General features: G+C 39.2%; 2 protein-coding genes across 10 annotated transcripts in view; both read right to left on the minus strand.

Annotated features, from left to right (window-relative positions):
• Positions 1–362: 362 nt before the first annotated feature.
• Positions 363–16,141, minus strand: odf2a (outer dense fiber of sperm tails 2a). 8 transcript variants are annotated; one of them, XM_039615676.1, is made up of 19 exons: positions 15,986–16,141; positions 14,403–14,516; positions 14,121–14,234; positions 13,849–14,025; positions 12,893–13,086; positions 12,498–12,630; positions 12,235–12,360; positions 11,464–11,538; positions 11,277–11,348; positions 10,992–11,108; positions 10,287–10,472; positions 8,120–8,229; positions 5,203–5,338; positions 4,877–4,987; positions 4,508–4,771; positions 3,892–3,992; positions 2,507–2,669; positions 1,749–1,874; positions 363–1,664 (listed from the first exon to the last, which is right to left on the minus strand). In XM_039615676.1, the coding sequence occupies exons 2-19, from the start codon at positions 14,505–14,507 to the stop codon at positions 1,494–1,496; spliced, it is 2,481 nt and encodes an 826-aa protein (XP_039471610.1). In that variant the 5' UTR covers positions 14,508–14,516; positions 15,986–16,141; the 3' UTR covers positions 363–1,493. The 8 variants fall into 8 exon arrangements, with proteins under 8 accessions (XP_039471610.1, XP_031590148.1, XP_039471608.1 ...); XM_031734288.2 differs by lacking the exon at positions 15,986–16,141 and adding an exon at positions 15,631–15,780 and having other exon boundaries at positions 12,899–13,086; XM_039615674.1 differs by lacking the exon at positions 15,986–16,141 and adding an exon at positions 15,631–15,780 and having other exon boundaries at positions 11,464–11,535; positions 12,235–12,357.
• A 970-nt stretch (positions 16,142–17,111) lies between these two features.
• The window catches only part of scai (suppressor of cancer cell invasion), a 30,132-nt gene continuing 23,292 nt past the window's right edge, over positions 17,112–23,951 (minus strand). For both annotated transcript variants that reach the window (XM_031734284.2, XM_039615219.1), the window contains one exon: positions 17,112–23,429. In XM_031734284.2, the coding sequence (XP_031590144.1) occupies positions 23,283–23,429 (147 nt within the window). In that variant the 3' untranslated portion in view covers positions 17,112–23,282. The remainder of the gene's footprint in view (positions 23,430–23,951) is intronic.

A 23,951-nucleotide genomic window follows, 5' to 3' on the forward strand; every position in this document is an offset into this window, starting at 1 on the left:
AAACAAAATAAATATTAAGAGTATTGCCATATACTGGTGTTGTACTTTTGTACAAATATAATTACAGACTGCCTTTTCTCTCATATCATTATTGTGACATATTCTTTTTTGTTTAGTTTTTTTGGCCAGGATAATCTTGTAATGATATTTGATAACATAACGGCCCTAGTATATGCCACTGATTGGAAAGTCTATTTGATTAAGGCAAAAGAGAAAAGAAATATTTTTGCTTTATTGCTGCTTTAATATTATATTTTACATATATAAAATGTTCCATTATTAAATATACTCAAGTTTAAAAAACATGAATGACAATTATTGATGCTACTCAAAATAATGATATTGACAAACACAATGCCCTGTACCAGCCAAAGGAAAATATTAACACCACTGTTTTCAGCTCCATACAAACAGAAGGAAAGACACATTTAAGTACTTACTGGATCAGAAATGCATGACTTGGTTTCGGCATACATACATACAAAAAACTAAGCAACAGTACAAAACTGTGACTGTTAATTCTGGTGATAAACACTAGCTCTGTTGTGATATATGGCCAACAGTGATCCCCCTCATTTCCCACACCATTCCCCACCCCACCCCACCCACACCTCTGTGTATGATTGATGTGTTGTCAGAAGAAAGCGAGGGAGGAAAAGGCTAGGGATGATTAAGACCTGGATGTAGAGGACTACCCCCAGAAGGAGAGAGCCAGGAAAGCTGGTTCAGTTAGCACCCCCATTTCCCACACCCTGCTGCTGGGCGAGGAAGAGTGGACCCGGGACCCATGTCGACTGCAACCCAGGGCAACACTCATCTTCCCCAGTGCACACATTAGTCAAACTGGACCTCTCAAAGCCCCATCACCAGCACCTTGCGAAATCTCTTTCTGAAGGCAATATTAAACTGGTGAAACATCTCATGCAAGCACTGGCTTTTGTAAAGGTGTATATCTGGGAGAATCACTTTCACAGAATTACACTTTTAAAGTTGTTTGCGTTAGTGCTTCTCCTCTTTTTTGGTTACATCTTTTTTTTTGTTAGTAGTCTTTTAATATATTTTCACAACTACCTGTTATGAAAGCCTACGTAGCCTTTCGTGACAGGAGCCAACCACTACCAAAACCTGCGCTTCTTCTAAGTATACCCTCATAACCAGAGGTTGGGTTAAATACCTGTGGCTCTCTACCATTTCTTTAAAAATGTCTTTACAAACCTAAATAAATGCAGTTGTCTTCCTTTTACAAGCTCTTAAGGTCACTTAAGGCTCCATAGGGGAGTCAGACACCGTGGACTGCCATGATCTGCCATGAAGTCTGACTACAACAAAAATGATCATGTTTACTGATAGGGACAAAATCAAGTGTGAGCTCTATGGTAGCAAACTTTATTACAGCTGAGCTATTTAAATTGTGGTACCATCACAGCCTCCAGCTCTGCCAACCAAATCTAGTAACAGGCTTAAGTCATGTAACTGTTCTGGAATATACACAATCAGCTGGGTGAGGAGGCTTGGAGAGAGCTGCTGAGGGAAAAATCTCCAAACACACTAGCATAGGATCCTTTGAGGAACTGCACATAGTTTTGCAGGCTTCGATTAGTGCTGTCTGACTGCTCCAGGCGATCCTTCAAATCCTGCTGCTGGCTCTGGTACCGCCACTCCATCTAAGCATCAGAAATACATACTTTACAGACCGGCAGATGTTTCTACACAGATAATTTTAGTCAGTAATTTCCAGAAGCCTTTACCTGCTCTTTGCTCCGTCTCAATTGGTTGATTTCTGCAGTGGTCCTGCTGAGTTGGTTTTCTAGGTCCAGTATTTTGGACTGGGTGGATCGTTGTTTGTTGACAACACGTTCTTTGGTCTCTGACATCTGATAAACAGATAAACAGGTCACACTGGATTTCATTAAAATAGATCTATTCTGCTTATCATTTATACACTATTTCAATGTTATATGGTCTTATAAACAAATTCAAATACAAAATATAGTCAGTGTATGTAAATATGAAAAAATGGGTGTATCATATTTGACCACAGTTAAATTCAGTCATCACTAAAGCATATTTAATACAAGCTAAAAAGGAAACATTTAATAGTCAGAGATCTCAAGATATCTAAGGCGGTGACTGACTCAGAACACCAACCCAGAGCCCAATTCAAAGAAATGAAACCCGTGATTATAATACTGCTGAGGGAGTGGGCATTTAGAGCTAAAACACTGCATTTACAGATACACATACACAGTCCATTGTGTAGATGGAGAGGTTTAAAGGAACAACATATTTGAAGCAGTATCATTAAGTTTCTAGTGTAATTTTCACACACTTTGCTTTCTAATGTTAATTAAAATCCAGGTGTTTCCTCTGAAGGTTGCCGGGCTGTATGGTCTGTATGTGCTTTGTATCATCATGTCTTTTTATTGTGAGTTGCAGTCACACTTGGGGTTAATCATATTTTGTGTAAAGTCCTTTATAAGTAAATCACTATGAAAAAGGATCAGACTTGTTGGCGAGCATCATCCAGAGCCTCCTCCAGCCGATGGCTCAATAGTGAGCATTCTCTTGTTTTTTCTTTTAGACGGAGCTCATTGCTGTGGACGGTGTCTTCCCGTTTGGCAATGACTGCTAGCAGGTCGCTATTCTGACTGCCGGCCTCCTTTAACTTTCTAGAAGATAGCAAACAAAAAGACAATGACAACAAGTTAGAGTATTTTCAATGAACATATATTTTAAATTGCTTAATTAACAGGCTTTGGGAACGTATTTAATATTAAATCGATATGATTCAAATATGATTCAGTGGAATTCTGTCAGGACAAGCAAGGCAGGACAAGCAAGGCAAGCACGGTCAAATTTAAAAATAGACAAATTAAATTGAATTTTCACTTGTTCCATTGACAGATTTTTTTCACTTATTCCAAGCAAAAATATCTTGTATTAAGTGAAAAAAATCTGCCAATGGAATAAGTGAAAATTCTCTAGTTTCAAGATGCACTGTCTAAAAACAAGTTCCTATATCTTACTGAAGTGTTACCCTGTAGCTGATTGTGTCTTATTTTAAGTGTGATGAGATTATTTTGACTAGAAATAAGACAAATATACTTGGAAAGATTTCAAGTTTTTGCAGTGTATTGCCAGTCCCAGTCAGCAGTTCTCCTGCCCAACCAAACACAGCCTGAGCCAGCCAGCTTCCCATTACTGAGTCAGCGGAGAGCTTGGCAGAACTTGAGGCCTACTGAAAGACCCTAAACGCCTATCACACCCCAGTTTTTTCTACCAGAACTGCAGAAACTGCACCGGATACCCCCTCTGGTACTCCTCTGCTGCTTCCAGAGACCCCCTGGCCAACCAAGCCTGGGAACTCTCCTTCTTCAGCCAGACGGGACATCATGATTCAATAGCTAAACAAACACCAGTGGATTTATGTTAGCTCAGTTCTCAACTCACAAAATACAAATTCAGAATCCTGATATAAAATGTGCTGCTCCTATTTGATAGGGTCACTGAGGTTTACCTCAGCACTTATGGCCAAACACAGTTCTATATGCTCTCTTCCCAGCCTCATATCATTAGTATTAAGATGATTAGGAATGGCTGCTTCTGACTTTGTTAACTCCATCATTGTGTTCTACTTTGACCAATTGCAATACAACAAATGTCCCAGTAAGCCAGTTATGTTACCTGGGGTTTGGGTTATTTTTTTTTAAAACTGAAAAATCTGAATTTCATGAAACCTGCTTTCTAGAACAGGATCAGATATGGGGTTTTATTAGGAAATGACAAGGTGTAAAGACAAGAACAAGAAACAGCTGTTGGACGACATGGTGATCGATAAATAATTATATATCTAGACAGCATTAAAGTGAAACAGCATAAGAGAAGATGGACCTTTCCAAACTTTCTACTCGCTGCTGAAGCTGTCTGTTCTCCTCCAGCAGCACCTTTTTCTTCTGTCTAAGAAGCTCCATCTGGCTGCCTTGGGTCTCCACCTAACACAATAGAAGGCCTTTGAATAATGTATTTAGAAAACATTTTCACTGAATATAAACTAAAGGACATATTAACTGAAGATGCACAGAGATGATTAGTAGTCTCAGAATGGAATGGATGTGGCTCAAGAGACAAGGGGGGAAGTTGGCAGTTTGATCCCTGGCTCCTGTTAAAGTTGAAATGCCCTTGAGAGAGATGCTAAAACCCAAATTACCCCCAGTTGGGTATGGTATAATTGTTATTTGTGCCTTTTTCTACAGGTTTATTAGTTTGTTAGCTATAATTATATTAAAAAGCTATTTTTCCCAACTTTGTAAAGCACCATTTGTATCCACACTTACCAACAAGCATTCCTTTCTGCCCACCTATCATTTATTATCTGTCATTCCCATTTGTTCTTGCTCTTGTACCACTGCCATCCAATATTTTTATTTGAAATTTTCATTAACATCATTTCAATATTGTTAATATTTTTAATGCTATCTTTCGCTATAAAGCGTAAGACTGTTGTGACCTTCATCCGGAGATCAGTCAGTGCTGTGCTGAGCTCCAAGCTGTGTTTCTCCTGGCTGCACTCCCTATCCTGAGCTTCCTGCAGCTGTAGCTGGGAGCGTTGTAGGGCTTCAGGAAGAGGCTCCAACTCTGCCAGCCGTCCCAGAAGCTCCCTGCGCACTTCATCGATCTCCTTCTCCAGCTCCCCCTGCACCGCCTGAGCCTTCTGCTCTGCTTGAGCCAGCCGAGCACAGTACTCATCTGCCTCAGCCTGGGTTTTCTCCAACTTTGTAGATATGGTTTAACAGGACAACAAGGACAATAACGGTGTCATTTCTGTACAGTGACAATGTAAAACTGTTGTATCTCCGTGAGAGTGTGAAATAATTACCTGTATCTTATAGCTGTCTAGGAGGCCCTCATACTGTCTGATGGAAACTTTGACCTGTTGAAGCTCTGACTGAGACACGGACAGCTTCTCCTCCACTGCAGACGCGGTAGCCTGAGAGAAACAGAACTTTTATTAAATTAAACTCCTAATGCAATATAAGTCAACCTAAAGCTATTAGAATCAGTAATGGAAAGATTACATCCAAGCTGCAAAAGCATAACAGATGTGTCGAAATTCTGACCAGGGCATGGTTAGATTAACATTTTGCAAATCTGTTATCGTTAATAAGTGACTTATAGTTATCTGTGGACTATTGGCTGTTTCACCTTGAGGGATTGGTTCTCCAGTTTAGCAGCAGTACTCTCTGCAGTGATTTCATGGAGACGATCCAGCAGCGCTTCTTTCTCTGCTCTGCCTTTATCCTTAGTAGTATGAAGCTGCCCAGTCAGCTCTGCTATACGGCTGTCATACCACATATGATAACAAGTTAACAAGGATTAGATTTCCATTCATATAAACAAAATCCATCTGAAAAAGTAAAAGTCCAAAGTCAAAATTCTATTAATGAAGCTTGGTAACTGTTTCATCACAACAGGATCTTTGTGATTTTCATGTTACATTTTCTGGAAGCTTGCCCTTATCTGAATTAAGGGTCTAAAGACTTATATATGGTTCAATAATGTTTAAAAGGTCCACTGAGCACACTGATTTTGATATTGGACTAAATAAAAACTCAAGTAAAAATAAATTCAATTCAATTTTATTTATATAGTTGTGATGTCTGCTTCTGAAGATGTCGTGGAGTGAAGAGAGTGCAGACCCAAATGCAGACAATGGAGATGGGATGAAGTGAACAGAAAGCGAGCAGTTTATTTCTGGCTGCACAAGACTACAAACAAAAGCAAAGAAGGACTAAGATGGAACTAACAGCAGCTATACTGGGAAAAGCTAAAATACGAAGTATATGAAGCCTAAGACCTGAAACCTGAAACTTGGAACACAAGGGAAGAAAAGCAGATGGACCAACAAGAGACAGGCAGAGGACTAAATGCACAATGATAACAAGGAAATGGTAAACAGGAGGGAAACACAGCTGGGACTAGTCAGAGACAACGTGACAGGGAGGAAGCAAAACTGAACACACTAAACACAAGACGCGGGACTATCAAAATAAAACAGGAAACACAAGAAACAAGCTGAGACATGGACCGCTGGGACTGCTGAAGAACAGACATGAGTGTATAACTGACTCGACGTGACACATGAAACACAGGGGAGGCACAGAAACAAAAGCCTAAGGACTACAAACAACAAATATAACCAGAAACTAACTAAGTGAAAGAATATTCAAAAACTAGGAAACACAGGGTGTCCAGACCCAGGACCATGACAATACTGCCAAATCACAACAACAGTTCCCTCAAGGCGCTTTATACAAATAACTCATTTTATTTTATTCACAACACAATATAGAATATGTAAAATATGAAATCATATCAAGTATTTAAACTGACAAAGAAAAACACTGGGATATTTTGAATTTGATGGGAGCAACACATCTCACAAAAGTTGGGATAAGGCCATGTTTCCCACCGGGTAGTGTCCCTTTTTCTTTTAACAAGCATTTGTAAATGTCTGGGAACTGAGAAGATCAGTTGCTGGAATTTTGGGAGGAATGTTGTCCCATTCTTATCTGATAGAGGATTTTAGCTACTCAAAAGCCATGGGTCTTCTTTTTCATATTTCTTATTTCATAATGTGCCAAATGTTTTCAGTTACTGAAAGATCTGGGTCAGCCTGCAGGCAAGCCAATTCAACCCCCAGATTCTTCCACTACAAAGGCATGCTGTAGGAATAGATTAAATGTGCAGTTTAGCATTGTCTTGCTGAAATATGCAAGAGCTTCCCTGAAAAATACGTCACAGGGAGCATATTTTGCTGTAAACCTTTCAGCATTGATGGCGCTTTTCCAGATGTGCAACCTGCCAATTTCTCTTCCCTCCCCCTTTTTTCCCTCCCGTAAAACAGCCTGTTTCAGTTTAAACATTGTTTTAAATAAATTCCATGCTAAAAAAAATTGTTTTCTCTGACTCCCATTTCTTCTTGTTGCATTCTGAAGCTCTACAGGGAACCTGGTTACGATCCAACTATGCAAAATATGCCATTTTGCCATTTTTCAAGTGGTTTTAAACTTTTGATTGGGAGTTCATAAGCTTTCAAACTGAGCTAATTTCTCCCTCTCCTCTTTAGCCTGGAGGACATGACCTTCATGTTTTCCAAAAAGATGATTGATTTTTGCAACCTCAGCTAGTGCCACCAGATGGCACGGATGGATATAATGCACTTCGATATGGGCTTCATTTTTTTTTGACCAGCAATCTATGTCAATCTTTTTTTACCATCTATGTTACTCTGAGAAATTCTGCATCTAAGATGCTGTCTTTATAATCATGTTACTAACCTGTTGCCAATCAACCTAATTAGCTGCAAAATGTTCCTCCAGACATTTTTTTCAGTACCACTTACTTTTCCAGACTATTACTGCTCCATTCCAACTTTTTTGACATGTGGTGCTATGTTCCATTGTCAATATAATATGGGTTTTTTAGATTACACTGTTTTCACCTTGAGGCAACTGTTGTTCTGTTTTGGCGCTATATACATTAAAATTGAATTAAGTTGGAATTTACATTTCACACGCACGTTTTACTTAGGATCACTTTTTTTTTTGTATTTTAACAAAACAGCCAAACAAATGAGTCTCAGCAAGAGTGCTTCTCTCACTGTCTTTGTGTGAGTTTTGCCAAAGAGATCAATGGAAATATTGTGTCAATTACATTTTCTGCATGTCTCTCACACCCCCCTCTCCAATGTACTGCTATATCCAACTTCAGCTCAAACAATTCCCTGTTTATTTCTCTCCCAGAATGACACTGAAAGCAAGAAAACGTGATGAATGAATGAAAGATGCTTGGTATATGCTTGGCTTGGCTACAGTCTATAACCTATGCAAATGCCATTACTGGTATAAGGCATTTTGCACTACACAATTACCTATCTGAAATTTGAAGACCTTGAAAACCTCAAAATAAAAATGTATCCATGGTGATTTTCCAAAAATATCAACAGACTTTTATTGTCCTGCATGCCATTCAGCTGTCCAAAACTCCTTTGTGAAAAATAAAAGGAGTTTAGGATCTTGGGTTTGTTATCCCCCGATTGTGAAAAGGAAAATGCAGTTACCTGTTCAATAGCGACAATTCAATATCCAGTTTACTCTTGTCTTTTGCTTCTCGCGCATGTTGACTCTGCCATGTCTCAGCTGCTGACAGTGCCTCTGCTATCTGCTTCTCCTGCAATTGGAATACATTTTTGTCACTGTTCACTAATACTGGTTGATTCAGTTATAATCATAGTCGGGCACTGGTTTGTTTTAGACTTCTCCTGGTATGAGGTGCTTCTGTTGATATGCTGTGTTTCATTGTACATTATGGTCAAACATCTCCATTTGTTGAGTTTTAGAACCATGCCCAAAGACATTTTGGAAATGTGCATAAACATATAGTAGAACTGTAAAAACCTGTAATCTGTAAAGCCACTGTTGTGTATTTGTGACCAGCTCTGTCCATGAACATGCTGCAGCTGTTTCTTAAGTTGAAAAACACAAGCGCTGTGCTGGATTGCTGGTGATGTATGAATGCCTCAACCTTTTTAAGCAGAACAAACAAGTCCTGTTTTTCCTTGGTTTTATGACTTTACATCATATGGCATTCAAGCTGTATGCCAGAAAATTTGCAAGGCTTTAACTCTTTGATGCACCTCACCAGAAAGGATCAAGAGCGAGGACACAGATGTCACACAGACTGTTTAAGTGTGGCTGAATGATGCCAAAGACAGAGAAGGTGATCCAAACTGAAGATGTAGAATTACCAGGAAGCAAAATAGCAGACATACAGGATAGCTATAACTTCCTGGGGTTATCCAGGAAGTTATAGCTATCCTGCATGTTTGCTATTTGCTGTCCAAGCCAATAGGACCATGATAATGATGCAAAGAGGACAGCCCTGCCAAATATCTCCAGAGGGTAAGATAGTACTGACAAGCCAGCCCAGTTGTAGTAATAAGGTCCCAGCCATTAATATGTACAGTACCTACTACTGGTCATCATGTAAGCAGCCAGAATAATATTTCTTTTTCTACTGAATTAAAGTACAGACTCTCTATATGTGTGTCAGAGCTGCATGAAATAAGACTTTTGTTCATAACCCATCTGCACACTTACTCAGAGCTGATTGAACTAGTTCTGATCTGGAACTTAAAACTCCACATTACCAGTTCATCTACTCAAATTTCAGGCTCATACTCTGTGTTGTTTATTACATTTGTTTGCTGCAGTATGGACCAGAGGGTTGGACTATGAAGCAAGTTTGACAGGCTTTCTTTAAGTTAGCTGGCTTGGCAACTCTTCAGTCAGTGATAAAGACGATGAAGAAGGCTTCAGGATCTGGGCAGGCTCAAATAAAAGAAGGCATGAAATGCTTCTTTTGACTTTACTTCTGTGAAAAATTAACTGTACTACTGGTTGAATTAACTGTGATTTATCACATTTTTTGGAAATCTGGGTTCAATTTCACTAGCCACATTTGTGTCCGATTACAGCCAGACCCGCTGAATCCAGAAATCACTTAAATAGAACCTGCGTGACAAAGAGAAGCAGGCTGAAAGATCCCAAAAAGCTACACATCATGGCACAATCTAAAGAAACAGCCTAATGATTAAGATGAACAGTATGAGCTCAAGCTCACACTCTAAGCATTTGAGATCCTTCTGCAACCAACCAGGAGAAAAAGTCTGTTTGGTGGCATCAGTATTATACTGAATCTAAAAAAACATTTTCTTAAATTAGTTTTCAAATATATAAAGAGTCTAGTCTCACAGCATCTTCTTAAAGACAAAATAGCAAAGGTCACTAGGAGGATGGTGAATGGCAAATGTAATACAACACATCATAGATGCACATCTAGACAGTCAGTATTCTTCATAAGGGCGGTCTTCTCTGCGACACACTGAAACCAAACTAACTGCAGATACTGAAGTCAAACTAGGAAGAAAGACTGGAATTTTGCATAGAAATCTCCGTTCAGCACATTAGCTTCATAATCTGTTGGGAAGTATGTTAAACTACATTATCCCTATCATATAAAAGTATCATCATTTGGACATAATAATAATTTTTATCCAGATCAAATGGAAAATTATTTATATTCTCTGTGACTTATATGACAAAATCAAACTGAACAGAATATAATTGACAGAAATGACATAATATAAAAAACTGCAGAACAAGTTTAATATCCATGACATTAAAGGTTTTAATAGACTGGTATGTCTGCTCTGTGGAATGACGTACCATGTCCAGCAGCTGGATGCTGAGCTGGCCTGCAGTGTCCTCGCTGCGCTCAGCTCGCTGCTTTTGGGCCCGTGCGGCTCGTTTCAGAGCCTCTCGGTCTGCGCCTGCCTGCTGCTTTAGTGTCACCAGCTGCTCTGTCAGATGTTTTATCTCCACCTTCTGCCGATTGGCTGCCTTTTCCAGGTTCTGAACCAATGGCAGAGGATAACACATTTATAGACAAAGATATACTGAAAAAAACATGTCTGACTACAATACAAACAACTGGACAAATATAGATTGCAATAAATATAGATTGCTCGTCCAGGGTGCGTGTTTAATGACTGTCATTTCTTTCTACATAATCTAATTAGTAACATTGTTTGAAATGATGAAATAGGTTTGTGGTCATTTGATGGCGCTCTGTCTTTCATCTGTTATGTGACCTTCCTTAAAGAATAGGTCTGTCATTCCAGCATGCACATAGTATCTACTCCCTCTTCCAGTTGGTCCCTTTAAGGGCCGCCACGGCAACCATGTGGTCCATGTATGTTTGCACATGTTTCCAAAAATGGTTGCACCCATTTCCCTTAAAAAGAAATAATGGGTGGCTCATGATCGTGTATCCATCCATCCATCCATCCATCCATCCATCCATCCATCCATCCATAATTATTATACACAGCACCAAAAACAGCAACAGATGACAGAAGATACCACACAAACCTTTATCTGCACAGTGAGGCGACTGTTCTCAGCATCTTTGCTCCGAAGCTGTCCTTGTAAATGAGCTCGTGTTGACTCCAGGCTCTTTGAAAAAACAGCTGTGCTCCTGGCATTGTCCTGCATTTCCAAAGCCAGCAGAAGATACTTGTTTTGTGGTTTGACATTTGTTAGTTCTAAGAATATATGATATGAGTAATGCTGCAGTGAAAGAATGCCGTATGGAAAATTTCATCTCTGCAGTTTGACACAGTTTCAGATGAAGAGAGTTCTAAATAAGACAGCCACCTTTTCATTATCTAAGAGTTTGGCAAGTCGATTAACCTCTCGGTCTTTCTCTTGAAGTTTAACAACAAGATGCTGTAAAGGGAAAGAAAACATATTATTTCTGACACAAAAAAGGAAACAACACAAAATGGATGTATTTTGTGAGGTTACTTAAACAAAAAGAATTTGTAGTTTCTATTAAACTCACGGCATTTTCAGCTTCTGTGTCTGCCAGTTTCTTGAGTAATTCGTCCTTCCTTGACAGTCGGAGTGACTCCATCTGCTTTAAACCATCCACACATATAAAACTTAGCCAGTTTCTTTAAAAAGGACCATACTGGCAAATCTAGCTTCCTACCAAAACTACGACTGCGACATGCCCCCTTCTCTCACTCTCTCTGTTTCTCTGCACTGAGGTTTCCTTGTGTTGTTTTCATGTGAAAGAATGCTGTCCCAGAAACAGTTTAATATTTACTCATCTAAAGGCAGCTTGAGTTCCTGTGTATTTTGTGCTATTGTAAATTGGCAATTGCATTAGACTGAGGTTACGGTTCATTCATTGGACACTGCTTGCATGAAATGGATCATCAACACAGTCCTGCAACCATTTACACTGGAGCTTAAAGCGCAATAAGCTCTCTTTAGATTTCTCCAAAACGATCTGTGCTGTAAATCAAAAAATAAATAAAGAAATCAATCAAGAAGAGCATGGCATGCTAAAACACAGCGCACAGAATGTACAGACATTTACAAGCATAAACTGCCAGTGAGCCTGCTATGGTACACCTCAGCAGGTTTGAAAATAGATTTTATTACATTCTCTGAGCTGAGAATCTCTTTGGACTTACATGCCAGAGAAGAAGAATCAGTGAAAATGTGAGCGATAAATTCAAACTAGTACCCCCCTTGTGACACGAAACTCTGACTTTAGCGTGTTACTCTCACTTTGTAGCACAGCTCTCTGCATCCTGCACAGTACCTGAGAATCATGCTGCTCTCTGAGAAGCTTCCGCAGTGTTCGGTTTGTGACCTCAAATGTCTCCAGTTTCTGCAGCAGCAGCTCGTTCTGACAGGCCAAGGCTGAAGACTCGGAGCCAAATGGCTTCTTCAGCAGCAAAGACACAGAGATAGAAATACTGCATCACAAAACACTGACAAAGCCTTCTGTTTCTTTCTAAAGTTCCCATGTTCCCCTAGTCTCACAGGACACATTGACAGAGCAGACCCTGAGGTAATACTCACACTGCTACCAGGAGCGCACAGATTGAAAATGGACTCTCGCAGGGCGGAGGCTTGCTTTGCAGCTGCTGCTCCATTCACCTCAGCCTCCATCAGCATCCTGAGTAAAGCATCTTTGTCCTGATGCACACCGTCACTGTGTAGGAACAAACAGACTTTAAATCACCTTCATACTACTACTCGAACATGAGTTTCATAAACGTCATACTCTGAAATGACTTTCCCACCTTTATGTCACATACGCTAACAGGTAGTGTAGTTGAAATGCAGTTGAATCAAGCTATTTTCTTTCAGTTGCCTATAGTATAATTAACCACACTGATCTCTAAGCCCTTTGAAAATTAGGGCAAAGAGAGGCTGTTTGTCATGTGAAGGATTGGGAATAAGTTTGGAATCACATTTGCCTGTTACAGTCATTCTCCTCCAGCATCTTCTCCATGGAAAGCCGTAACCTGGTGTTTTCCTTCTCCGTCTCCTCCAACTCTTTGGTCACCTCAGCCAGCTCCTCTTCCTGCTCAGCGATCACCCGCTGGGACACGCTCAGCTGCTTCGACTGACGCTCTAGCAGCCGTTCCTTCTTTTGCATTTCTACCTGCACATATACCATATAGGTATAAGTGAAAAAGGACACGTGGACCAACGTTTTAAGCGCGGGAATGAACAAGAAAACCTCGCTGCTCTTTGTGATCATCAGATGATACAGTCTAAAATGAGAGCAAGTCTTTCTATGGGGTAAATGAACAGGTTATCTCCCTGCTATACTTATTACATGTGAGTGGCAAGACTGGAGAATTTTGACTAAATTAATACATTTCTATATTTATATTTTACCATTTGTTTCTGTGTAAATGGTAAATGGACTGATTCCTAAATGGCACTTTTCTACTCTCCCAAAGCACGCAAAGCACTTTATACAACTTTTTTCTAGTGCTTTCTATCTACCTCTACCAGGCTTTAGTATTACCTGTTGTCTCATGACAGGGTGGTACACTCCCAGCTGAGTTTGTGAAGTTAAAATAGCAGTTAAAATGAAATAAATATGACTGGATTAAAAGCGCTTGAGCTTGCAAATTGTTATGTATTTTAGGTTTAACATATTCAAAAATGTTCAAATTTCCAGGAGTATTTAAAACAGTTTCCATGGAATAAACCCATTTATTGTCTGCGTGCCTTAAATGGTTATGTAACAATAAATATGTAACAGGACTTGCCTTGAAAATCCCATGTAAGAAAAATAGAAATCAATAATGTTTATAACATAAGTACTACTAACAAACAAATTATAATCTGAAATCTGTCTAATTAATAGTAAGGTTAGGGTTGTAGGTTGGACAGTTGCTTAATTCAAACTGACCTCATTTTTCAGCGAGCTGACTTCAGTCAATAAGTTGTCAATCTTCCTCGTGTACTGGCTGATTTGTCCATGTAGGCCTTCTTCCTCCTCTGATGCAAGGTCAGCTAACTGAAGTGCAGACTGCGAGCTTTCAGGTTCTGGTTTCGGTGGTGTGATCTCAAGGTTGTGTGTCGGCCCCTTGGTGCAAAATATACCGTGACACTACATCTTTGATTGCGTGAGTGTTTTAAAAAAAATCTCAGAGTGGACTGGAAACTGAGAGAAGGTATTACCTCCCACTTGTATGTAGCATCACGTATGGAGGTCTTTCCTGGCGTGATCCCCAGACCTCGAGTTTTGACTTTAGCCGTGGGACGAAGGTCTGCTTTGTTGACTGCAGTCTTCCCCTTTAAAATACAGTGTGCTCATATTAATTGCACTTGTTAGAATGGGCATGTACTATGAGCATGAGTGAGGACACGGCTTATGATCAGGAGATTACATTAGGAGAAACACATTCACAATAAAACATGAACAACATCACAAGACAGACAGTCCAAATACAAATATCTAACCTGAGGTGACCTGCCAGGACCCCTCTGGCTTTCCAGGTGCACGTGTACTGGCACGGCGTCATTGATGTGCACATGAATTGGAGGTGAATTTGAGCGTGTTCTCATGATTTTCCTCTGTGGTACATGAGCTTAAGTAAGAATAAGCTTAATAGAACAGCATGTAGCTCAATAAAAAAAACAATATCTTAATAATTTACAAATAAATACAACAGGATATGTGAGTTTGATTGCACAAAATCCATAATTTTCTGTTAAGGTAATTCAAAAACAGCTAGAATAATTACTGGGTATTCTTTTACAAAAAGAATATTATGGATATGATCCAAAACAGATTCTGGATCCTGTCCACTCTGGTTACTCCCAATGAAAATCATCAATCTTCAACTGCCACCTCCAGCTCAACCCACTCCTCTGCACTCATTCCTCTTGTGCACTGCTTTCGATTTTTCTAAACTTTTCTACCTTTACTAATGCTGGTCCTTGCATGTTCACCTTTCCACCTCATCTACTGTATGGATTCTAGAGACGTTCATTCCTCGTCTCTCCAGAACATGCCTTCACTCCAGTCTATTCCACCTATTGTTGAAGCTGAGACGGGGCTCATCAGCTTTACCCCTCTGTCGTTACTAGCGCTCTGCACATCTGTCAAGACGTCCACTACTCTGTCTCCCAGACATCTCTATACCTGCACAGGTATGTCATCTGGACTGACTCTTCATCATCTTCACAGCTCCCCTCAGTTCGAGATTCACTAACTTTCCTCATCAGTCCTCCTCTCTCGTTTTCTTTATTCATCAGCTCCTCAAAGAACTTCTTCAATTTTGCCTTGTACCAGACATAGTTACTATATTTCGACATAGTTCCTCTGCAAACACCTCTGCACTCCTGCCTTTCCTCACATCAAACTTGCCCTCCCTCTTTCCTCCTAGGCACAGTTTCCACCTTAACTCTTTGGTCCATCAACACTGGACATGGCCGTCATTCACTCGGGCACGGACAAATCCGATCCTCATTCTTGTTTGATGTCTAATTAGGAAAAGACTTCTGGCTAACGCCCCATTTATTAATGTATAACCAAAGAGTACACTTCATATCGACACTGTTTTAAACAGTTGGCGAAGTTGTCATAAGGTCACTAAGAAGTATTCCTTCCCATGACATTAGCTTCAAACCTTCACGACGGCATTTTTAGGATGTGTATAGTAAACGAACAAGTCAGGAATCTTACCATAGGAGAGACCGTAAAAATACACCCCCAAAAACAGAAATATAATTCATTGGCAAAGCACCATTTAATGCTTTGAGAGCAAAATAAGGAGTTGGATTGGAGTAAACGCCAACAGACAAAGCTTCTTTCTGGTTGGTTACTTTAAAGCACGTGACGTCTTTCTCAAACAAAGATTGGAGCAGAGTCGACGACGTTACGTCACTTAGCAACACACTTAACAAGCTACCAAAGAGAATAGCTGTATAAAGATGAACTCCCCCTCCCCCGCTATTCTATACATATCGCCAGGTCAATTCCATTTTCTAAAGTAAGCTCACCACTCAGCAGCCATCTTGAAACTCACTCGGACTCTTACTTTGAATCATCAGAGGAACAAGAAGCAGTCAAATGTGGTAAAGCACATGAGAAGTGTTTTTCTTCTGCCATCATCTTTGCTGTCGCTAATCTCACGTTTCTGTTAATGCAATATATGCTAAATGACAGAAAAGGGAAAACAAAAATATACATGACTACATCGTTGTCTTCCTTCTCTCACCCCAACCGGTCCCAGCGGATTACCGCCCCTCCCTGAGCCTGGTTCTGCCGGGGTTTCTTCCTATTAAAAGGGAGTTTTTCCTTCCCACTGTCGCCAAAGTGCTTGCTAATAGGGGGTCATATGATTGTTGGGGTTTTTCTCTGTATTATTATAGGGTGCACCTTACAATATAAAGCGCCTTCAGGCAACTGTTGTTGTGATTTGGCGCTGTATAAATAAAACTGAATTGAACTGTTGTTTGTTTGGGAGGAATTAAGTTCAGTGTATTTGCCTAGTACGCCAGTAGCATTAAAGGACCACATATTCACTTTTCACTCACCTCAATATCCTTCTGTTTAAAATTTATTATTATTTATTTATTTATTTATTTTAATTAGAGGTGCAGCTTCTCTCAGTGGCTGCTCGATTATGTGATCAGGATATGGGCCAAGACTTGTATATTCCATCTTTTGTCATCACCTTGTACAGTTTCCTCAACAAAGCCTTAAGGATGCGCTACGCACAGTGCTGAGATATGCCAATTTTTCAGCTAATAGCACTTTTGGGAATAACATTGTAGGTGCAAAAATATTCAACTACAGGAATAAGATAAATCCAACAAAGTGTCTAACACATATGTTTAGATTCTACATTGTCTGTTATATGTAGAGACGACTTAAGCCTTGAGTCACATCCTTTTTCTGTGCTTACATGAGCCATATGAGAGTGAAAAAGCAGCCAGCGTCCAAAGAAAATCTTTGAAAGACCTTGAAACACATCTGTTGAGTGTATCAGCTGACAAATAGGCTGCTTTTAGATTTAAGGTGCTGCTCAGGCACACTAGCCTTTTTTTCTAACAACACAGCTATAGGCTTGCATTAGAAACGGGTAAAGCTGATTGTATCACAGAACTGTTTAAACACAAACAACAACAACAACAACAATAAAGAAACATACACACTTCATCTCTGTTGTGACACAGGACACTCCTTTAATGAAGCCAAATATTGTTTTCATTATTGGCTCCATCACAGAGGGGAAAAAAGCAACATCTGATACAATAACTGATTTTAATCATTGTTAAGATGGGAACATGAGAATACACCAGTCTTTGGCACCTCCTACTCTAAACAAACATGCTGCTTACAGATAAACATCTGTTCTTTTTTTTAAAAGAAATATTAAAATACATTTGACATTTTGACACTGATAATCACAAGCATGTGACACATGTGGGTATAAAGGAGGGGTGCTCCCATCTTTTGGACAATTTTACAAGTAGAAAACAGTAGAAAGGACCCCTGCACATCTGGGGAAGAAATCAGGATTGATCAGTTGGCAGTTATTTGTGATGTGTTCTGCGTTAGCAGGTTGCTGACGTGGAGTTGGGGCTTTGTGCGTCCATGTCAAAAACAAGTTTATTTCTTGTGCTCTGCTGGATTCTAATACTGCCTAGGCAGATTTCACCCCCATGGCTGGCCTTCACAAATCACTGCATCTTCTGTGCATTTTCACTTTGATTACTTTGAAATGGACTGAATTGGCATGGTTGCAACAAAAATATAAAGTGTTTTATGTAGCTGAGACCTGATGGTGTGAATTCTGCAAAATAAAAGAGTGAAACTTTTCAAAATAAGGCAAATTTATGTCACAAAACACTGAACATTTGTAGTCCTTGAACACCCAACATGTCAGATAATTATGACAGGAATAGCAACATGACAGCAGAAGAGAAAGAAAAAGTCTTGTGGTTTGAATAGAGTTGGATTTCAGGGTTTATATTTCCATTTTAGTTTACAGTAGTATTGTAATATCCTCTGTATAATCCTGCAGATTACACATTCTGATAAACTCACTGCAGTAATGAACAACAACATAACACACAACACATTAAATTTTGTGTCAAATGCAAAAGCAGCGTGTGAAAAACTAGGCACACTTTAACTGCTTCAACAGGAATTAAGATGGCAAGCAGCAGCCAGGCACTGCTAATCAAATTCACTTGATTATCTGATCATCACCAAGTGTGAGCACCTCTATATAAGCTCAAGTTTTGGCAGTTTGCTGCTCCTGAGCATTCAGGTGTATTAACACAATGCCAAAGAGGAAAGACATCAACAATGATCTTTAACAAGACAATGTTGCTGCCCATCAACCTGGCAAGTGTTAAACGGCCATTTCCAAACAATCTGTTGTCCACTGTTTGATGGATTATTCACAAGCGGAAAACATTCAAGACATGTGCCAATCTTTCCAGGAGTGCATGTGCCACCAAATTCAACCCACGGTGAGACCGTGCAATGCTCAGAGACACTGCAACAAACCCAAGAGCGCCATTTAAGAAACCAGCACAAACACCTCAGACCAACTGTCACCACGGTGGTGGAGGGATGATGATTTGGGCACCTTGCGGTCACTGAGTGGAGCATGAACTGCTCTGTATATCAAAATGCTCAAGATTTAAATGTGAAGCCATCTGTCTGACAGTTAAAGCCTGGATGAAATTGAGTCAGCAACAGGACAATAATCCCAAACACAGCAGCTAATCTACAACAGAATAACTGAAAAAAGAAAGAATCAGTGCTGTGGCCCAGTCAAAGTCCAGACCTCAACCTGACTAAAATGCTGTGACGGGACTTTCAGATTACTTTAAGTCATTGTTGTTAAATGTGGTTCTACGAGTTTCCGAATCATAGGGCATACTTAGCCTGTAACACACACTGCTTTTACATTTCGACTTGCAGTGTATAATGTGTCATTTGTTTTTGTTCATTGCTGGTAGTATTTAAATCCTCTTAAAAACACTGACCAAAGGATGTAAAGGATGTACTGTGACAGTCTCTCGTTTACGCAGTGATGTGCCCCACACGAGTCATCTTGGTCATATTATGCCTGTAGAAGTTCCATCCTTCTCACAGAATCCACCTTCTTAGTAATTTGTTTGCACAACTTGCAACATGTTGTTTGCATAATTTTATATTCTGTAAATATTTCATTCTCACAAGCTACCTTATTTAAACAAATTCATATCTACAAGATGATCTTGTTAATATTTTGTTCACAGAAGCTATTTTAGTGATACAAGTTTAGTACATTGTTTACACAACTTGATATTTTATTTAACATAGCTGTTATTTTGTGTGAACTACTGATGGGTTTTTTTTGTTCTATTGTTTAAAAAAAAAAAAAAAGTGCAGTGAATTTACCTCGAGAATATTGCACCAAAAAACGTTTTAACAATCTACTCTTCACATAGCCATTAAATCATGTGACTCACGACCCATTTCCATCATACAGAATGTTATAAACATGTTATCGCACCATGCTTCATATGCTGCTGGGTAGAGTAGTATAAAATTGACTGCAACATGACCCCCCCCCCCTTCAGGAAACATCTGTGAGAGGCAACTTTAAATAATACGCACTGTTTGCATCAGTGATCCCAGTGGTGCTACATAACAAATGTTGCATTTGTGGTGATGTTTTGAACATGAACAACAGAAACAGAAGTTCCACAAACGGTTAACAGAAGCTCAAAATTATGTTGTTTGTTTCTTTTATTTATCAGGTTTCGTCGTTATAATTCCGATGAAAGGGCAGCAGCAGTTTGTGTTTGGGGTTATTTTCCAATAGAAAAATGCTAATTTTGTGTCAGCAGGCCAAAGTGTTGAATCTTTTCAGAGATCTTTTGAGCTCTGAAAACTTAATCTACAGTAAGAAGTTACAACAACACAGAAACAAGACTTTTGGAATAGTACCTGACAAATTTGTCAGTATGCAGTGTTTGAGGATTTACCGTGTACCATTGATACAAAGTGTTAGAAAACATCATTGGTATTGCAATCCTCACCAACAGCATTACGTTTGAGCACCACAGAAATCTTTCTCATTCTTTTTCACACATGTAAATGACATGTTATTGCTGCCTACTCAATACAGCCAACTGCTATTAAAAATATGACAAAAGATGAAAAGTTTAAAATCAGTGACCCACGTAACTTTTACTCTTCGAGAGAAAGAAGGTCACCAGTGTGTAGGGCTGGTATGAAGAACAACAACATGAAAGTATTTTTCAATTTCTGGACTAAAGAACAACTAACAAGATCAGAAGAACATTAAATTTCATAAAGTGCAAGCCTACAATATTTTAAATGTCATAACTGTCAATACAGGAAACACATTACGGTAAAAAGAAAAGAAAATGTAGAAACAGCTGACTTCCATAGACAAATGTAACACTGAGAAAACACTCGTCCTCTGCCTCTCTTCACATCCTCGGAAAGCTGGAATGTAACTAGAGATAAATGTTTAAAGAACGAACTGGCCTCTTTACCATGTTGCTCCTCCTCGCTTTAACTTCATATTTCATTATGGATTACATAGTCTTGCAAAATACTGAACAAACACATCTCTGCGCAACACTATTATACATCATGTGTGCACCACTCCAATGGTGGCAATAACAAAAAAATCAACACTAAAAAGTCAAAAGTCATTTCAACCAGCTCCTTCTTGCATTGCTGTATCATTTCAACATTTCAACAAGTGCAGTTAAACTTCAGCAGCCATGTGCAGTCACTTTCCCCTGCTGCTGCCAGGAATAAATCGACAGCAGTTCCTGATAATCCTTTGGACCTTTTACATCTGCCCCGCTACATTAAAGATATGAGGCATGCATATTAGCCAATGTAATACTGAAAGTTTGAATATAAAGACAATTTTACTTTTTAGCTAATACCTCTTAGATGTTAGAGGTTTCAATGGAACTGGTCGGTGATTATATATATATTACACTTGTATTCACAAATAATCACATAAAAAGACCAAATCAACAATGAATGCATTTCAGTTTGTGAATCCTTCAGGATTTTCAAAATCTACTAAAATGTGACCAAAAACATCAAACGTTTTCTCTAAAAGACAATTAACTAATCAAACAAAGAAAGCTACCAATAAGTTGGAGGTAAAATTGAGCTAAAATTCCTCCAAGCCTCTGTGAGAGACAGATTGTGAATTGAGAATTAAACATTTAATGGCAAATGGGAGGCGGTTTTCCACTGCAGGAACTCGCAGGCTGGTCTAGTGCAGCCTTCTCTTTAGTATTCATTCTGAACTGCTACAGTTTTCAGGATCGCTAACAAACCTACTGCATTAGCAGCCCTTACAACCTACTGGGGACTCACTGGTTAAACTCTAAGATTTCAACAACAAAAGCCAAAGTCTATAGGTAGCAGTCTAATGCTTTTAAAACACAAACAAATGTGCAAAATTTGCAACAGACACTAATATAACTGATCGCAGATATGTCAAATTGCTCTTTTTATACATTTATGTATGCTTTTATGAAGTTTTAGTACTGTACTATGCAAGTTTTCATATGGATTTGATATTAATGTAGGTTTGGACCCCACTAAGATTAGCTTTCCTTTAAGACACAGCTAATAGGGATTCTAATATCCATCTATGGTTCTAGGATTTGAAGGCTGTAGTTTCGGCAGAGATTGCAGGGAAGCTCGACCCTCCAGCGGGCCCTGGGACTGTCATGGTTTTTTTCTCCCAGTAGGACATGCACCTCACCTAGCAGGCATCTAGTCAAACGCTGGAACAACTTCACGTGGTTCCTTTCGATGTGGAGGAGCAGAAGCCGTACTCTGAGGCTCTTCTGAATGACTCATTCGTTGCACATTGCATTGAAGCTGATGCCCGATCACTTAGGTGAGCCACTAATATATTTAATACCAGGTCAGGGCTATAATCTCTAAGGTCACTCCCTGCAGCTTGGGGCCACAGGCAAGGGTAGAAACAAAGCTCATCCAGAAAGCCGTAAGTTTTGCTTTTAGGATCCTGATAAATAGGATCCTTATAAATAAACAAACAGTGACTAATTTGGTTTCCTTCATTGGCATTCATAGTAAACTTTTGGGGCAGCCCTGAATTCCTGTGGTGCAAAGTTGCCTGGAACCATCTTTGAGCTTAAAGGAGTAAAAGCCATCAGCCAGTATGGTGACAACAATGACTTAAGGACATAGCGAGAGGAGCACGACTGGTATTTCTTGTGCTTTATAAGAAAGCAGCTAAGGATGTTCTGATTAAGTGGCAGGCTACACGTTAATGCTGTCATCATGAAGATAACAGATGCCTAGCCATTTCAGTAATAAAAGTAACGATCTGTGTTATCAGAAAGCACAACAATTTGAACCTCTGATAGGTCCCCACCTCTCCGATCTCTCACTAGATTGTCTTCACTGATTGACTGAACTTAACCGTACAGGCCCATGCAACACATGCACTACTTCCATTTACTTTCTCATTCCATGTCATCTGAGCATCTACAATGCTTTTGTGTGGTGGAGCATCCTCTTTGGAGCAAACAACTAACTGACACACGTCTTTGCCTTTTTTAGCATGCAAGTACAGCACAGTGAAATGGGAAAGGAAGCACTATCACGTCACACAAGGCTGAAAAAAAAAGGTCTCCCCGAATTAGTTTGTTAATGATATGAAAGCGAACAACTAACCCACAACATGTGGCGAAACAAAACCTCATGCACCTTTAGCGTGCTACAAGTTGATACACCAAGCGCTGTTTGGCAAACACAAAACTCCAGCACTAATAATATTTTTGGTGAATAATGTGCTCATATAATAACTGTTACATTTCCTGATGCATTTTTAGCTCTACCATGCTTGTCTTTTTACAGGTGGATCAAAAACCACATGAAAGCTGCCAAGAATGTTACCTTTCTTTGTTCCTTTACGTTAATAAATGATGAAAAATCTTTTTACAACACACTACCAAGGCTGTTATCATCTTGATGATAGTCTGCTGTGATGAAAAAAGTTAGAAGCTGATAAACAAGAACTCGTAAGTTGAACGGTAATGTGGAGCATCTCATTTGTTTTACTCTTATGTTGCTCATATTTACCAGGCAAGCCAATGAGAGTCAAAATGGGGAATTTATGAGAAGAAACTATGTGAATATCTTTCTGTTGCATGACAACACTTACATGGAGGACATGAACTTGCATGTGTTGGGCTTTTTTTTTTTCATTACCCGTTAAAAAACAAAATGACTATGAGGGCTTTGGCAGTGGAGTCTGTATTTACATATACGCCATACTGCCCTGTGTGAAGATGTTAGTAGGCTTCCAGTGAATCATCCCAAAATAAGCTCTGCACGTCCAGCATGGTCGCCAGCTCCAAAATATGCTTCTGTAGAAGGCTGCTCTCCACTGTGTCCTGTTTGGGGAGCTCTGGATAGGATTCCGGGAAACTCTGAGATTCCTGCAAGCACACAAATATCCAAATTGTGTTTTAGCTACCTGACAAAAATACTTTGGTGGTTACTGAAGGGTTCTCACTCTAAAGTGAGAATCAAAGGTTTAAGTGTTAAGAAGAGCTTCCTTCATTTACGAGAATTAAAAAAAATAAATACATGATTTAAATAGCATTTAAATACAATGAGAAGGTTAAACAATTATTGTATGCAGGTAAACTATGATAACATTTAAAAAAATAGCTGTTTATTTCGAAAGCCCTGTGTTATTCTCATTTATTTATATTTATTATTGCCCCCATAATAACATAAAAGGGTTTTTTATTGAGTTACTCCATGAAATAATCAATATTAAAATATTGATTATTAAAATAATCAATAACTGTAAACCTGTAATAATCTGGGGACTTTAGTGGATTCATTTACTGAGTATTTGCTGACATGACATGATTTCCTGAGGATGCATAATACGACTTACTGCAAGTGCTTAAGAAACACTGGTTTGTGGAAATGCATGGTGCATTTTTGGC

Source organism: Oreochromis aureus, linkage group 7 (assembly GCF_013358895.1).
Source record: "Oreochromis aureus strain Israel breed Guangdong linkage group 7, ZZ_aureus, whole genome shotgun sequence".
NCBI classification, from domain to species: Eukaryota; Metazoa; Chordata; class Actinopteri; order Cichliformes; family Cichlidae; genus Oreochromis; species Oreochromis aureus.

Coding starts and splice junctions, on each gene's coding strand:
- odf2a (XM_031734285.2), bottom strand. Junction 11,349..11,463: donor ACACAGAAGCTGAAAATGCC/GTGAGTTTAATA, acceptor TTCCCTTTACAG/CATCTTGTTGTTAAACTTCA. Junction 8,230..10,286: donor GCATCCAGCTGCTGGACATG/GTACGTCATTCC, acceptor TTCCAATTGCAG/GAGAAGCAGATAGCAGAGGC.